Raw genomic sequence first — 15,291 nt, 5'->3', positions numbered from 1 at the left:
TGCTTGCTCTACTTTGTACTATTCTTTTTTTTTTTTTTTTGTCTTCTTTATCTAGAGGTGATTAAGTTTATTTGGTGATTAAAGTATAGCTATTCCAGTTTCATCTCTCTTCTGAATACACATTCAGTTGTATTAAGACACATTACACCAAGGTTGCAACACAGGATGCAACAAGTCCTAATTTTGCACACATGGTTTCAGTTTGTTGGATTAAGTCTGATGGTAATTCTTCCACTACATTATGTATTTGCTCTTCCTGTAGTCAATTCACGTTAGAATTCTGATCTCTCTTGGGGGATTGGTAAATTTTGATTTGTACCTCTGTGCCTTCAGTGGCTAACTGTGAAGCCTCCACAGAAGATATGATTTCAGAGAATGTCTCAATCTAGTAAATCTTTTTCTAAGAACATGCCAAGGAGACACACAAGCATATAGTTATTTCATGATACAGCTCGTAGGCAAGACTGACTTGTCAAAGTACATGGAAAGAAAAAATAACTTATAGACCAATGGAGCAATGCAAGAAAGACATTGCCAACCATTTTTTTAGTTGTTGGGTTTAAAAAATGTTTTCCTATATTTACAACAAGAATATAATTATTTTTCCTGTCTGCTTTATTGATACATTCGAAGAGAATATATACAGCTAAAAAGAAACTCAAAGCTTCAGTTTACTTTGACATTTTAGTAATTATCTATATTTATGGCTTTTATAATTGTTGTCTCTATTCATTGGTCTTTGTTACCTCTGTTCCTTTAAAAAGACAGCCAACTCCCAGGAATGCCTGGCTGGATTTTCCTCACAATGGCTCATTCCCTTTTAAATGTATTAAAAATGATCTTCCAGTGTACCTAATTGCAGCTTGTCTGACTTTCCACCTCTCAGCTGCTTACTGGACTAGAAGAGAGTACATTAAAGCTTATATAAATGGCCAGGTTTTCTGCTTTAGGAAAAATTTAAAAGAAAGCAGACCTTTCATTAATGTGAAAGGAAATAGACTATTCCCAGCATTGAGTAAGCTGAATGGGTAAGTGCAGAGAGGTACAATAGGAAAACTGGACACTTCCCAAAACCTCCCAAAGTTCACCCATTGCCATGTTTCTGTATTATTTTAGATTGAAGTTATTCCCAGAATGTCAAATATAACCATATTCAAATGTAAGTACAAACACATCTCCTGAAGCCAATTAGAAAAAACAAAAATGTATCTGCCACTTTCCATTGATTTAAATAATTCATCTGAAAATTAGCTATAAATTTTCAAATTTAGTTATTCCATATTTTAAAATTTAATCCATGTATGTGGTTTTTTAAAAAAGGTTCTAGTAGGATAATTCCCTAGTTGATATAGAATGGAAACTAAAACATTAACATCTTTACTTATTTCCAATTTAAATTGCATTTGGTAAAAAAAGGATATAGAGTTTTGCTTTAGTTGGCCTTGCTTTACCGCCATGGGAGTTTACTTTCATCTCTTTTCCCATAGATATGTGTGAGAAATTCTTCAGGGCCTGAAACAAGAGTATCTTCAGGGTTATGTGATCTGACCTAATCAGCCATGAGTGATCTCGTACTCTTTTTTTAAAAATCCCTTTTAAAAGCTATTTAATGAAGGCCTTTCTCAACCGTCTTTTCCTTCTTTCCTTGATTAGACATCGATGAGTGCAGCCTCATTCCTGGGATATGTGAAACTGGTGAATGTTCCAACACCGTGGGAAGCTATTTTTGTGTTTGTCCACGTGGATACGTAACCTCAACAGATGGCTCTCGGTGCATTGGTAAGCTTCGTGTTTTGGAGGCACAATACACTGCTTCTTTATAAGGACAGAACAGCTCAAGCAGGTATGAAGATGGCAATGATTACAAAAACCATTGGGGAAATGCCTGAAAGACTTGTTTAATGTAGACGATACCACCGTTGAGGGATTGATAGACCAGGTTCTCCTTGCAAAGACTTCCATTTCAGAAGCCATCTGGGTGTGTTTTATGTTGTCAAAGTCATTTGGGGCATAAAGAAAGACTTCTTCAAGACATTGCCCTTGCCCAGCATTAGAGACACAAAAGACAGGAGAAACATTTTTAAAAACCTGCTTTGGGAAATAGAATGTAGTAATTAAAGCTTCTTTTGTTGCTATGAATCATGAATGTAGCCAACATCTTATTTACTTAGAGCTTGTTTATTCTAGTGAAAATAGTTATTACAAAAAAGAATTGATACCTTTAACTTTGTGTTTTAAGCATATTCAAATTAAATCCAAATATGTTTGTATGTTCTCCTTTGTTGTTTAAAAAGATAAAACAGCGCTTCTCAGTCATGGTGTCAGTCATCTGCTATCAAGCAAGCCTTAGACTTCTGTCTAATTGTGAGCATAGAGATTATGAAATGTCCTTTGATGCATGAACATGGCACAGTGAGCTGCCCTTTCATTTCTCTTCTTGAGCATTCAGCCTAGTTAATTCCAATTTTAAGCTGACAGTAGCTGGAAAGAGAAAGAGAAAAACGCACACTTCTCTTTAGGGGCACCAAAGATTCATGTAGTATAGGAATTAAAGAAGTTAATCCCGAACCCAAAGAATGCAGTTGCTTGGTTTGCTATGGGGTAGCAGTCTGGGCAGTGACAATCTCCCATCCTGACCAGGCAGTTAGTGTGTCAGCATCTTGCTGGCGGGGCCTTTGTAGATCCTGATGATGGTGCATGAGTGAACTGAGTTGATGAGATGGAGATACAGTCTGGGATGTAAGCTTAAGTACTAGGCCACCAATAAAAGGACTGTGGCCTGAAATCATTTCATAAAATGTACTGATGTCCCAGGCACTGTGCTAGCCACCCAACAATAGACATGAGCAATGTAGATCGTGCCTGCAGAATGCCATATTGTCATTGTAAATAATAGCAGAAGAGTAATAATATTGGTAATAGAAGAAACAGTGGTAGTGGTAGTAAAAATAACAGTTGTCATTTATGAAACACATACCATTTGGAAGGCACTGGGCATCTCCATTACCTCGTTACCTCACAGCTGTGAGGACTCAGGCAAGCTACTGACCTCTCTACATTTCTATTTCTTCTAGTAAGTGTTCGATAAAATATTCCTCCTCCTCATTATATTATTAAGAGGAGGAGGAGAAGGAGGATATGCCTGCACTGGACCCATAGATTATGTTAGGTAATCCTAATGATAGCCCTATGTGATTGGTATAATCATTCCAGATTTACAGATGAAAGAATGGAGATTTAGAGGGTTAAGTGACTTGCACAATGTTACACAGCCAATATGGAGCCAGAATTCAAATCCTCATCTCTCCACCTTCTGCATCGGTGCTACAATGACACTACACTGCCTCCTTACCCACTCTAAGGTGGTGAAGACCCTGTGCCTAGATGCCAAGGTCCCCAACATGAATGGTTTCTCCACCACCATATAACAGTCTGCATTGAGAAGTAGGTTGTCCATTTCGAGTCTCCCTTTCACATCTTTGGGTAAGAATTATTTGTTTTATAGATGAATCAGAGTTTCTATCTTCCGTTAGGTAAATCATTTTTTGTTGAAATATGAAGTCTGAAAAACTGAGCAAATTAACTATTTTTAGGGTCACTCCTGCCAGTTGGCTCACTGCATAGTAAGTCTGATTCATTTAATATAATTTAGCAATCAGCTGCCTATGAGAGTTGAAAATCAGTAGAACTCCTTACACTTGGCTTTATTTTCTTGAACTGTAGAGTAAAACAATATGCACACACACACACACACACACACACACACACACACTCACACACACACAAACACACACAGTCGTCAGCTTGGAACTGATACAGATTGAACTCCATAGGAGAAACTTGACTTGGGTAGTCATTGTTAAACATCGTTGGCTGAATGACATAGACCCTGGCTTGAGGAAGCTTATGTTCTAGAATAAGCTAGAAAGAATATGGCTAGAGAAGTCGGTAAGGTCATTATTGTGAAGTTCTGGAAATACCAAAAAAGGTGTATGAATTATATTTGGTGGGCAATGTGGAGTAATTGAAGGCCTTTGTGAATGAATTTAGAATGGGGGGCTTGGGGTGGTGAGGAGAGAAACTAGTTAGAAGACAGAACTTGCCATAACAAATGTTAGTGTTTTATATCATATTTCTAAACTATTTCTTTTTATTTGATTTCTTGAATTTCTAAATCTTTAGCCATTTAAAATTTGCATTTATTTATTTTTGTATTGAAAAGGTGGCATATTCTTCATTATATTCAGATAATCAAGATCAAGATTCCTGGGGATTTACTGGGGTTGTTTTTCTTCAGTGTAAGAAATTTGATTTATCATTAAATTATGATCAATTCATTTTCTCTCTTGCCTCTCTATGTTACGTGAAGTCCTAAGTACTTATCTGGACAATCACACCCCCTTTGGAACCTGACCCAGTCTGTCTTCAGGACTCACCTCTTAACCACTTGCCACCTCACACTCACCTGTCTCTCAGTGCTGTACGTGACCACACTGCCACTCCTTGCCCACAGTGACCCCTCAGCCCAAAGCGTCTTGATTTCCCCCGTCGATGCTCATAAAAATTCAACTCATCCTTTAAGTTCCAAATTAGTTATCACTTTTCTTTATAGCCATTCCACCTAAGCCACATTTTCTTCTTGGGCAAAATTCACCAGCCCCTCCTGTAATATTTTTCATTTCCCACATTTTAGTGTTTACCACATTGTCACTCGCCAGACTATGAGCTCCTTTAGGTCCTGCCTTATGCAGCTTCATGGACCCTGGGCCTTATGTAGTATCTTGCATAAAAGTTTGTGTTCAGTAAATCTTTTCTAAATGAATAGGAAAACCAACAAATGAATGAATGAGATGAGGTTGAATGCAATAACTTCATGTTGGTTTTAACTAAACTGCATGGTTTGGCATCTTGTTGGTCATGATGTTGTGGCACTGAATTATTGTCCTGCATGCTCAGCAGGCAAGAACTCGCTTGAGCTCCAGAAAGCTGAGACCTGTGCTAACCAGGAGTCCCATCTGTTTCAGTATCAACATCCTGACCCCAAGGAACAGAGCAAACCCCTAAGGAGGGGAGAATGGCTCTCCAAAATTGCAAAACCAATGTGAAAATTAAGTAAACAGCTTAAAATTTTTTCTAATAACTATGTTATATTTGGAATAAGTATGGGTTTTCCATCTATGAAAAAGAAAATAAATATAACATTTTAATGCGCAAGAGATCTTTGACTTTGATTTTTAAAAATCTGAGTCTGCATTTTCTTAGATTGAATATATTTATGATTGAATTAAATATTTCATGGATATTTCTATGATATTTATTTTATAACCACATACATGCTAATGATAATGAGTTGTACAAACTGAAAACATTTTTTTTTGAGTAAAGAACTACATATTATCTGCAGCTTTATTCTTTGAACATACTGAATGTTGCCCTAATTCTTTATTCTAGTTAACACAAATATTCTGACTCTATACCACATTATAAAGCCTCAGTAAACTTGATCTTTTTTCTTTTACGTGTACAAAAACAGTTTTATATGACATAAGAGCTTACCTGGCCATTTTAATTATAAAATGACATAGTTTTTCCATTTCTTTGTATGCTGAATATGAAAGTCAAATTCCTGATTTATTTTTATCTAGTGTGTTTAATCAAGTTTTTAAATATCCAGAAAAAAACTTCCTTTTTTAACATAGAGTGCTAATACATGCCAATTCTAAAAAGGGTTGAAGCATACTAATAATCCTTTTCTCAAAAGCATTTTTAATAGCATTTCTTAATGAGAGCCTTATGTAATTTTGGGATTCATTGTCATTGAAATATCCATGACATTATTAATACCTAATTTCCACATTGTAATATAGGCACAGGAGAATGACTGGCAGCCACCAATAAGTACATGATGAATTGAGAAGCAGCAGTGAGCAAATCCTGTATGCAAGATAATGTGTGCCTGCAGCTGTTGTGCACACAGAGCTAGCAAGGACTCTCAGCAGGGGGACTGGGAAGTGCCAGTCAGCAGCAAGTTAAGTTCAGAAAAGGAGGTTAAAGTTTTAGAAGTTCTTACATTAATATGATGATGTTGCTACATCATCCTAAGGCATTTCCATGGGCCATATAAAAGTTTCAGTGCACAGTATTGCCTTGGAGTCTCCTGGAGAAAAGAAAACCTGAAAGCATAATGTGAAAAAATGACAATAATAAAAATATAAGAGAAAATTTGAGGCAGTGGGTGATTAATTGCTAATTTTTTTTTAAGTAATAGATGCCATCAGTTGAAAAGAAAAGCCTGTTTATTATAGTTAAAATCCTCAAGGAGATGAGCACTGGTGTAGACCTTGAAAAATGGGTAGGAGCTAGACAGACCTGAGGAATGAGGGTGTACTGTGCCAAGCAAGGAGAATGCTGTGAACAGAGCTTCAGGTGCTGAAAATGTCATAGTGGGCTCAGGAGTTGGTGAGGAGCGCTGCTTGTCTGGGAAACAGCTGAGGAAGACAGCAATTGGAAATAAGATGAGAAATGGGTTGAGATTAAGATTCTGTTGCTAAGGTTATTAACTGCCATGCTGAGGAGTTTCAGGTTAATTCTGAGGGCAGTGGGAGCCCATAAAGATTTTTGAGCAGGACAGAGGCAAAAATCAATAAGGGTGGGGGAGCAGGGGGAGTACTGTTTAAGAGAAATGAGGAAGATCTTTATACAGTGATATATAGAGTGATGGCCAAGTTATGTTTTTTAAAATAGCAAAGTGCATAATAGTTTATATAATATGCAGCACTCTATGTATCGCTGGGTGTTGATTACATGTGCATGTGTGCATTTGCCACATAACACTTGAAGGAGAACCCATAATTCCTAAAATTGTTTAAGTAAAAAAGCTGGAGGGAGAGACAGAATGAAACAGTGTACTGAACAGTGTTTTAGTTTTAGCTCAGCATCATATAATGGGCAACTGGTGGAGCAGGAGTACCGGTTTTAATTAAGAAATAGTGTCCTACAAAGAGAAGGTTACACAGTGAGGAAGAAACACTTCACCATTTTAAAGGAAGTAAACGTAGGAGCCATATGGTGGTTCTATTTTTTCCATCGCCCCTAGTTCTAGTTACTCTTGAATAACGCAAACCTGAAAGTTTTCATGCAAGTATTTTAGGAATAGTAAGAATCTGCAAAATTAATCAAAGGCAACCCAGGCTGGAGCCAGACCATGAAAGAGGCGGGCGCAGGCACCAGTGTCAGGGGATGAAGACTGAGACAAAGACTGGTCTTTCTCGAACACCTATCATTAGTGTTCTGACCTGGGCCAACTTCATCAGTGTTTTCTGGCTGAACCCTTTATTTTTTAATGAGCAAGGCTCATTCAGCAGGAGACGTTTATTTCAAGGTACATCCCAACTTTTACCAAATTTTCATCACATTGTACAATTAACCATTAGTTCTTTTAAATCAAGTTTAGACTAAATGTCAAGCCAAGAAACAAACTCTGTTATTTTGTCTCAAAATAGATTTGAACTTTAATCAGAGGAGACAAATTGCTTCCTCTTTTCGGTGTGGCTGTAAATAAGAGTCCTCGTAAACCTTGTTCAGGAAATGTAGTGAGGGTAACAGGAAGTGATTAGAACAATAGACTTGTTTTCATTACTTATGACATTTCAGTCTTACAGTTAAATATATAACAACTGTTAGAAGGATTTTGTTTTTACAGCCTTTTATCTGCTTTTGTTCCTAATGATTCCCTGTTTCAAGGGATGGTGTGCCTGGACAGCTCTTATTTCTATCCAGTGACCCTTTTTTATTCCAAATATTCTTCCACATATGCATTTTTTAACACAGTGCTTTCTAAAGACCGTGAAATTTCGGACACACAAAGGAAAGAGCAGTAACGCCTAGCTTCTGTTCTGCTTTGGAATATACCTATTCGGGAAGCTTAACTATGAAACGCTACATCAGTTTGTATCTGGTCCTGGTATGTTTTGGCTCAGGGGATTGGAAGTAAGTTACCTGACTCCCTGTTGTTATTAGAAGAGACTAATTGTGGAATTTATGAAAAAAGTTACGATTTACTTTCCAAATCTCTCTTCCTGCATCTTCATCTTCTCACCTACAACTTTGTTTCTTTCAGTATATATTATAGGATTGACCAAAGGTTTCAAAACTGTGTAGAACAGTGGTTATTAATTTTATTTTTTTAATTTAAAGACTCTTCTTTAACATCAAAAATGTTTTTCAGATCCCCACATGATGATTAATATATTTGGGAAGATACATGATGAAAAAGCTACTGGGTATTTAGTAATAATTTTGAATGAAGCTGTGTTTTATTAGTCACAGTAGCTTGTCCATGAATGTGATTCATAGTATCGCCTAATATATTGTGAGGTGTTATTCACTGGTATTGCAATGCTCAGTGTAAATATGGATTTGTGAACCTCTCCTACTACCATGTCAGACTCTCAAAGTCTGGAAACTGGAATAGAATGGATTCCTGATGAGTACCTGCTATGTTGTGCTTGGCATTTCAATACGTATTACCTTATTTCCAGTGTGATATAGTATTTGACCCACGAGTTGCTTAGAAGTCTACGGGATTTTCTTGGTTTCTTTTGTTATTGATTTCCAACTGCATTACATACATTGTAGTCAGAGAACATAGTCAGATGATACCAATCCTTGGAAATATTCTGATATTTGCTTTATGACTTAGCAAATGATGAATGTTTGTAAATTTTCTATGTAGACTTGAAATGAATGGGTTTTCTCCAGTTGGTGGATGTTAGATTCTAGATAATTCCATTAAATCAAACTTATTAACTATGCTGTTCAAATTTTCTTTATACCTACAGAATTACTGAAAAAGTTGTGTAAATCTCCCACTATGGTAGTAGATTTCTCAGTTGCTCCGTGTAGTTTTGTAAGTTTTTGTTTTATATAGTTTGATGTTATGAGAATAATATATAAGATAATACATGTTTAAACGTATATTTTCCTGGTGAATTTAACCTTTTTCAGTATGTATTGACTCTCTACAATTTTTTCTTTCTTCTTGGTCTATTTCTAAATATTTTCTCTTGGTCTATTTTATGTCATTATTTTGTACCATATTTTGTGAGTGGAAGTGGAGGGCTTAAGTATATGTTTATTGTATATTTTTCCTCTCAATCTTTCCACTTCCTTATGTTTTAAAATGTGTTGCTTTTAAACAGCCTAAGTCTAAATTTTTTGTTTTATCTTTGCGCAGCCTGAAAATTTTTCTCTTTTCAGTTCAAATTTAAATCCGTTTGTATTTATTATAGTACTGATATATTTGTTTTATTTTATTCACCGACTAACCCTGTTCCATGAGAAAGAAGAGTTAAATATAGTTGCAAACTCAAACAGTAATCTTTGAATGTAAACCTTGGTTTACAGTCTCCTGACTCAAGGCCATATTTTCTTTTGTTTTGTTTTTTCCCAAACCTATGCTACAACCTCCTTCTTGCAGAAGCCTTGAAGAGATAATTATATTCATCCTACCTTGTAGCACTGGTTGGATTTTGTAAAATTTGTGACTATTGTTAAGAGTTTAGGACTTTGTTATCTTATATACATCCTGTTCACGAGGAGCATAGCAATCAAGCAAATCTAGGAATATGATTCTTTAGGTTCCTAGAATGAATATTCCAAAATTTGTTTCCCTGGATCATTCCTAGAAATAGAAACTTACTTGTGAAATTCCCAATGACAACCTATCCAAGCGCAACTCTAAAGTTTTTGAAATGTCCACGGTGCCTTCTTGTATGCTGCTAGAGTGACCTCCACTACTGTCATATTTAATCATGTCACTTCCCTACCCCAAATCCTGCAGGATAATACATGAACTCCTCACCAAAGCAGTTCTGTCACATCCCTACTTTACCTCAGCCTACTTTACCTCCCATCACCATTGGACACAGTCAGTTTCCTCTAGTTCATGAAAATGTCTCATCCAGCCTCGTAGCTTAGATTAACATATGAGGGGGTCTTCAAAAAGTTCATGTAAAGATTTGTATTATCGTTTAATTCTATTTCTCTGTGATCTTTCTGAAGCACCCTATGTACACTGACAACTCATGGATATATATCTTCAGCCTGGCTATTCTTCTGGATTCCAGGCTCATTTATTCAGCATCCCAAATGTGAAGTGTTTTAAAGAGGAGCTTTGTCTTAAATCCTCTAATACTATTTCTTCCCTGGCCATCCCCGTCTCAGCTGTGCAAGTCCAAAACTTAAGAAATTTCCACGATTCTCTCTCTCATACCTCATGCCCAAGCAAGTTCCCATTGACAGTGCTTTCAAAAGATGCCTGCCGTCTGCTCCCTGACATTATCCTGGTTCCACAGCCCTCATGACTGTCATCATCCTGGTTCCACAGCCCTCATGGAGGCACCGTCATCTCTCACTTGAATGTCTTCAGTGTCTTCCTCACTGGTCTTCCTGCTCTTTCTACAGACAGTTCTCATAGCAGCTAAAAAGATCTTAAAAATGTAAACAATTGTCTTTTCTCTAATTGAACCATCCAACAACTCTCATAACACTCCAAATAAAATCCAAAAGTCCTTCCCTGATGGCCTACAGGGCTGCTTATGATAGCCTTTGCTGTCTCTCTGGGCTCATGTTCTTCCACTCTTTCTTTTGCCTGCTGTTGTCTAGTCACATTGGCCCCTTGTCTTTCACACACATCAAGCACATTCTCTTCTTTCTCCCTGAGCTGCTCTTCTCTCAGATACCTCCATGGCTCATCCTCTCACTTTAGTCAAAGCTCTGCTCAAATGTCACTGTCTCAAGCTGCTTCTGACAGCCTGTTGAAGATAGCACCTGTATCAGTCAGATATTGCAGCATAACAGACAGCCACAAAATCTCAGTGGCATACAACTGTACACATCTCCAGGTCAGCTGAGGGGTGGGATTGGGTTGCTGCTTTGCTTCAAGCTCCGGATCTTTCTGGGCTTGGCTTCTCACTGCAGTTTGCCCTCATATCTGCTCCATATCTTTCATTTTTGTTTCTCTAGGTTATGGCATGGAATAGGTGCTCAATGAATGTTTGCTGAATAAATAAGTAGAGACATGAATAAATATAAGAAATTAAGGGAATAAATGAATGGATACAAGGGGTCTTCAAAAAATCCATGGAAAATGAGTATTATTAAAAATCTATGCACGTATTGCAAAATTTTTTGCACTAGAATAAACTCGTACTAACTTGTTATGACATGTCTGAACAGGATCTAGTTTGAGTCACTAAGAAGGACAAGACATCAGTTTAAAAGGAACCTCTATCAGAGCAACATGAATTCTGCTAAAAAAACGAAGCAAGAACAAACATCTATAGTGAAGCTTGGGTGGAAGAATGGTGAAAGCATTGATGCTTTACAAAAAGTTTGTGGGGACAATGCCCCAAAGAAGTCAACAGTTTACAAATGGATAACTCATTTTAGGAAAGGACAATACAATGTTGAAGAAGAAACCTACAGTGGCAGACCATCCACATCAATTTGTGAGGAAAAAAATTAATCTTGTTTGTGCCTTAATTGAAGAGCGCCAACGTTTAACAAGAGAAACAACAATCAACAGCACAGACATCTCACTTGGTTCAGCTTACACAATTCTGACTGGAAAATTACAGTTGAGCAAACTTTCCACTTGATAGGTGCCAAAACTGTTGTACCCAGATCGAATGCAGACAAGAGCAAAGCTTTCAGTGTAAATTTTAAACAAGTGAGATCAAGATCCTGAAGCATTTATTTGAAGACTGTAACTGGAGATAACACAAGGCTTTACCAGTACAATCCTGAAGACAAAGCACAGTCAAAGCCATGGCAACCAAGAGGTGGAAGTGGTCCAGTCAAAGCAAAAGCAGACCACTCAAGAGCAGAGGCCATAGCAACATTTTGGGGGGAATATTCAAGGCATTTTGTCTGACTTTCTGGCATGTCAAAGAATGATAATATCTGCTTATTAGGAGAGTGTTTCTGCAGAACTTTTTACAATAGCCAAGAGTTGGAACCAGCCCAAATGTCCATCATCGGATGAGTGGATACGGAAAATGTGGTACATCTACACAATGGAATACTACTCAGCTATAAAAACGAATGAAATACTGCCATTTGCAACAACATGGATGGACCTTGAGCGAATTATATTAAGTGAAACAAGTCAGGCACAGAAAGAGAAATACCACATGTTCTCACTTATTGGTGGGAGCTAAAAATAAATAAATAAATTCACACACACACACACACACACACACACACACACACAAAACTGGGGGAGGGAAGAAGATATAACAACTACAATTGCTTGAAGTTGATATGACAAGCAAACAGAAAGGACATTGTTGGGTGGGAGGGAGGAGGGAGGGAGGTTTCGGTGATGGGCCACAATAATCAACCACATTGTATATCAACAAAATAAAAATTAAAAAAAAAAAAAATTCTGTTTTTTTTTTAAAAAAAAAGGAGAGTGTTTCTGGCTTTCGCAGAAAAACTGCCAGGAAAGCTTCACCAAAGAGTCCTTTTCACTATGACAATGCTCCTGCTCATTCCTCTCTTCAAACAAGGGCACATTTTTGAAAATTTCTGTAGGAAATCATTAGGCACCCACCTTACAGTCCTGATTTGGCTCCTTCTGAATTCTCTTTATTTCCTAATCTTAAAAAATCTTTGAAGGCACCCATTTTTCTTCAGTTAATAATGTCAAAAAAAAAAAAAAAAGAAAGAAAGAAAACTGCATTGACATGGTTAAATTCCCAGGATCCTCAGTTCTTTAGGGATAGACTAAATGGCTAATGTCATCACTTACAAAAGTATCTTGAACTTGATGGAGAGAAATAAAGTATACACTTTTTATTTACCTTTTAATTCCATTTTTATGCAAACTTTTTGAAGTTCCCTCATATAATAGACATTAAGTAAAATAATTTGCTTCACCAACATTCATCTAATGTGTGAAATGATTGCTGTAAGAACCTGAGATAATTTTTCCATATCTTCTATTTATGTTTATGTGTTCAGATCAGAGAACGGGCACGTGTTTCTCCGGCCTGGTGAATGGTCGCTGTGCACAAGAGCTCCCTGGCAGAATGACAAAAATGCAGTGCTGCTGTGAGCCTGGCCGCTGCTGGGGCATCGGAACCATTCCTGAGGCCTGTCCTGTCAGAGGTTCTGGTGAGCAGCTGGATGCTAGTCTCCCCAGGACAAACATTGTTAGGAAAATTAGTAATAGCAATGTACTTTGCTTTTCTCCTTGAAGTCAAGTCGTATTTGTATTTCTGTTAGTTTCCTCAGTATGACTTGGGTGTTTTTGTTGGGGATAGGGTGGCATTTTTTATTTGGGATCAGTTTTGATAATACATTTAGTAATATTAGACAAATTCCTGAAGCTGATTGACTTTTGTGCACATATTTAAAAATATTGTTTGAATGTCAGTATTTCAATTCAGTTTTTAAATCTCCCAATCTTTCATTCCATAGCTTGAATATCTTTGAATAACAAAGTTGTGCCTTCATTTATATTTTATTTCAGGAATACCCTCAGCTTGTAGTGTCCCAATCCTGGAAGATATTTCCTCTTTTCTCATGACCTTGAGAATTAATAATACATGGGTAGAAGGATACTTCCCATTCATTTTGCTGTATTAACCGCCATATAAATGAGGCTATATTGGGAAATTAGGATGAATGAGAGGTAGCTCTTCTTATACGTAATATGAATAGTAAAGTATGATTAATGTTTATCACATGATTAATGTTTATCACATAAAGATATATTGATATATTTTGTTACTTTTTATATCAAATTAATTTTTCATAACAAATAACAGCAAACAGTTAAGAAAATAAGGCAATTGCTATATTCTTGCTTCTCTTCACTCAACTTCATACTTGGGCAAATAAGGAACATATTAAAAAGCTTACTGAATATTGTCTACTATTAAAATCCACATTAGGAAAAAATATTATTCTGGAGTCTTATTAATACCTAATCCCTTAAAGAGAAGAAAAAAGATAGGAAAAATGTATAAGTGTAATAGTGATGAGGATTTAAGTAAAACCAGATTTATGGAATGAATTACCTAAAGCTTTAATTTTCATACATTCAAGTAAATGTCTTGCATTCACAGTTATGTCTGGAATTTTATGAGTTGCTCTTAGGTGGGGGCATAAAATAAAAATACACGTTTAAACTATTCTTTGGTTATGCAATTCAGTTAAAAGAATGTGGCATATAGGTTTCAAATTTTTTTCTGAATCATCTATACATTTCACCTGTTACTGCCAGCATTGAAAACACTTATCAAGATAGTAACCTACTTAGTTAAGCTAAAATGATCTATTACATCATACCAATTGCTTTTATTCTGCAAAAAGACATTTATTTTTGTATAACTATACTATCTCTTCTTCTAGAGGAATATCGCAGACTTTGCACGGATGGACTTCCAATGGGAGGGATTCCAGGGAGTGCTGGTTCCAGACCTGGAGGCACTGGGGGAAATGGCTTTGCTCCAAGTGGCAATGGCAATGGCTATGGCCCAGGAGGGGCAGGCTTCATCCCCATTCCTGGAGGCAATGGCTTTTCTCCTGGCGTTGGGGGAGCCGGTGTGGGGGCCGGTGGACAGGGGCCTATCATCACTGGACTGAGTAAGTGGTCACGTTTCCTGTGGACTCTTTAGTTTCTGCTTCAATAGCTAACACACGAATATTTTTTATTTTTCAAAAGGGGGGTGTGTGTGTGCACATGCATGTGTGTTTTTGTGTGTGCGTAAAAACCTATTTTAGAGTCTGAAATACAGTAATACTAAATTTAGGAAGATGTAGTAGGAAAATATTATTTTTCTGATGTGTAAACTTTCTGCTAGATTGGAGAAAAGAATGTGTGACCTGGGCTTTCTTTGAAAATGCAAACGAAAACCCGGTAATACTCTAACCCAGATGACGCCACCAAAAAGCATGTTTTTGATTCCAGTTTATTTCATTTGGCTGTTTGCAGCTGCCCTATTCATGCACCCCTTGAATTACTTTCCAGAACGGTTTCTCAACTGAGATAAACTGAATAAGTCTTGCTCTGAGCCTATCCAAATATTGTAATGCACATATCATTCTCTTCCTCACCCTTTTTTGTTAAATTGCCTAAGAAATCGAGAACCGTGGGCTAAAGAGTAGAATTGGCATTCATCTACTTGACATTTAAGTTTATTCTTTTTAAAAGCACTGCTCTTGCTAATAATATTTAATGATGTCCCACAGTGCTATGTTTATTCTTTTTGGCATTCTGCC

At 36.9% G+C, this 15,291-nt stretch overlaps 1 protein-coding gene across 1 annotated transcript in view; it reads left to right on the top strand.

Moving 5' to 3' along the window:
• Positions 1 to 15,291, top strand: part of FBN2 (fibrillin 2) — a 230,172-nt gene that overhangs the window by 104,162 nt on the left and 110,719 nt on the right. Inside the window, exons 8-10 of the mRNA XM_063085746.1 lie at positions 1,654 to 1,779; positions 13,027 to 13,179; positions 14,422 to 14,655. Of these exons, the coding sequence (XP_062941816.1) occupies positions 1,654 to 1,779; positions 13,027 to 13,179; positions 14,422 to 14,655 (513 nt within the window). The remainder of the gene's footprint in view (positions 1 to 1,653; positions 1,780 to 13,026; positions 13,180 to 14,421; positions 14,656 to 15,291) is intronic.

The sequence above is a fragment of the Cynocephalus volans genome, chromosome 2 (assembly GCF_027409185.1).
Source record: "Cynocephalus volans isolate mCynVol1 chromosome 2, mCynVol1.pri, whole genome shotgun sequence".
Classification (NCBI taxonomy): Eukaryota; Metazoa; Chordata; class Mammalia; order Dermoptera; family Cynocephalidae; genus Cynocephalus; species Cynocephalus volans.
This window is presented reverse-complemented; position numbering and strand designations above follow the sequence as displayed.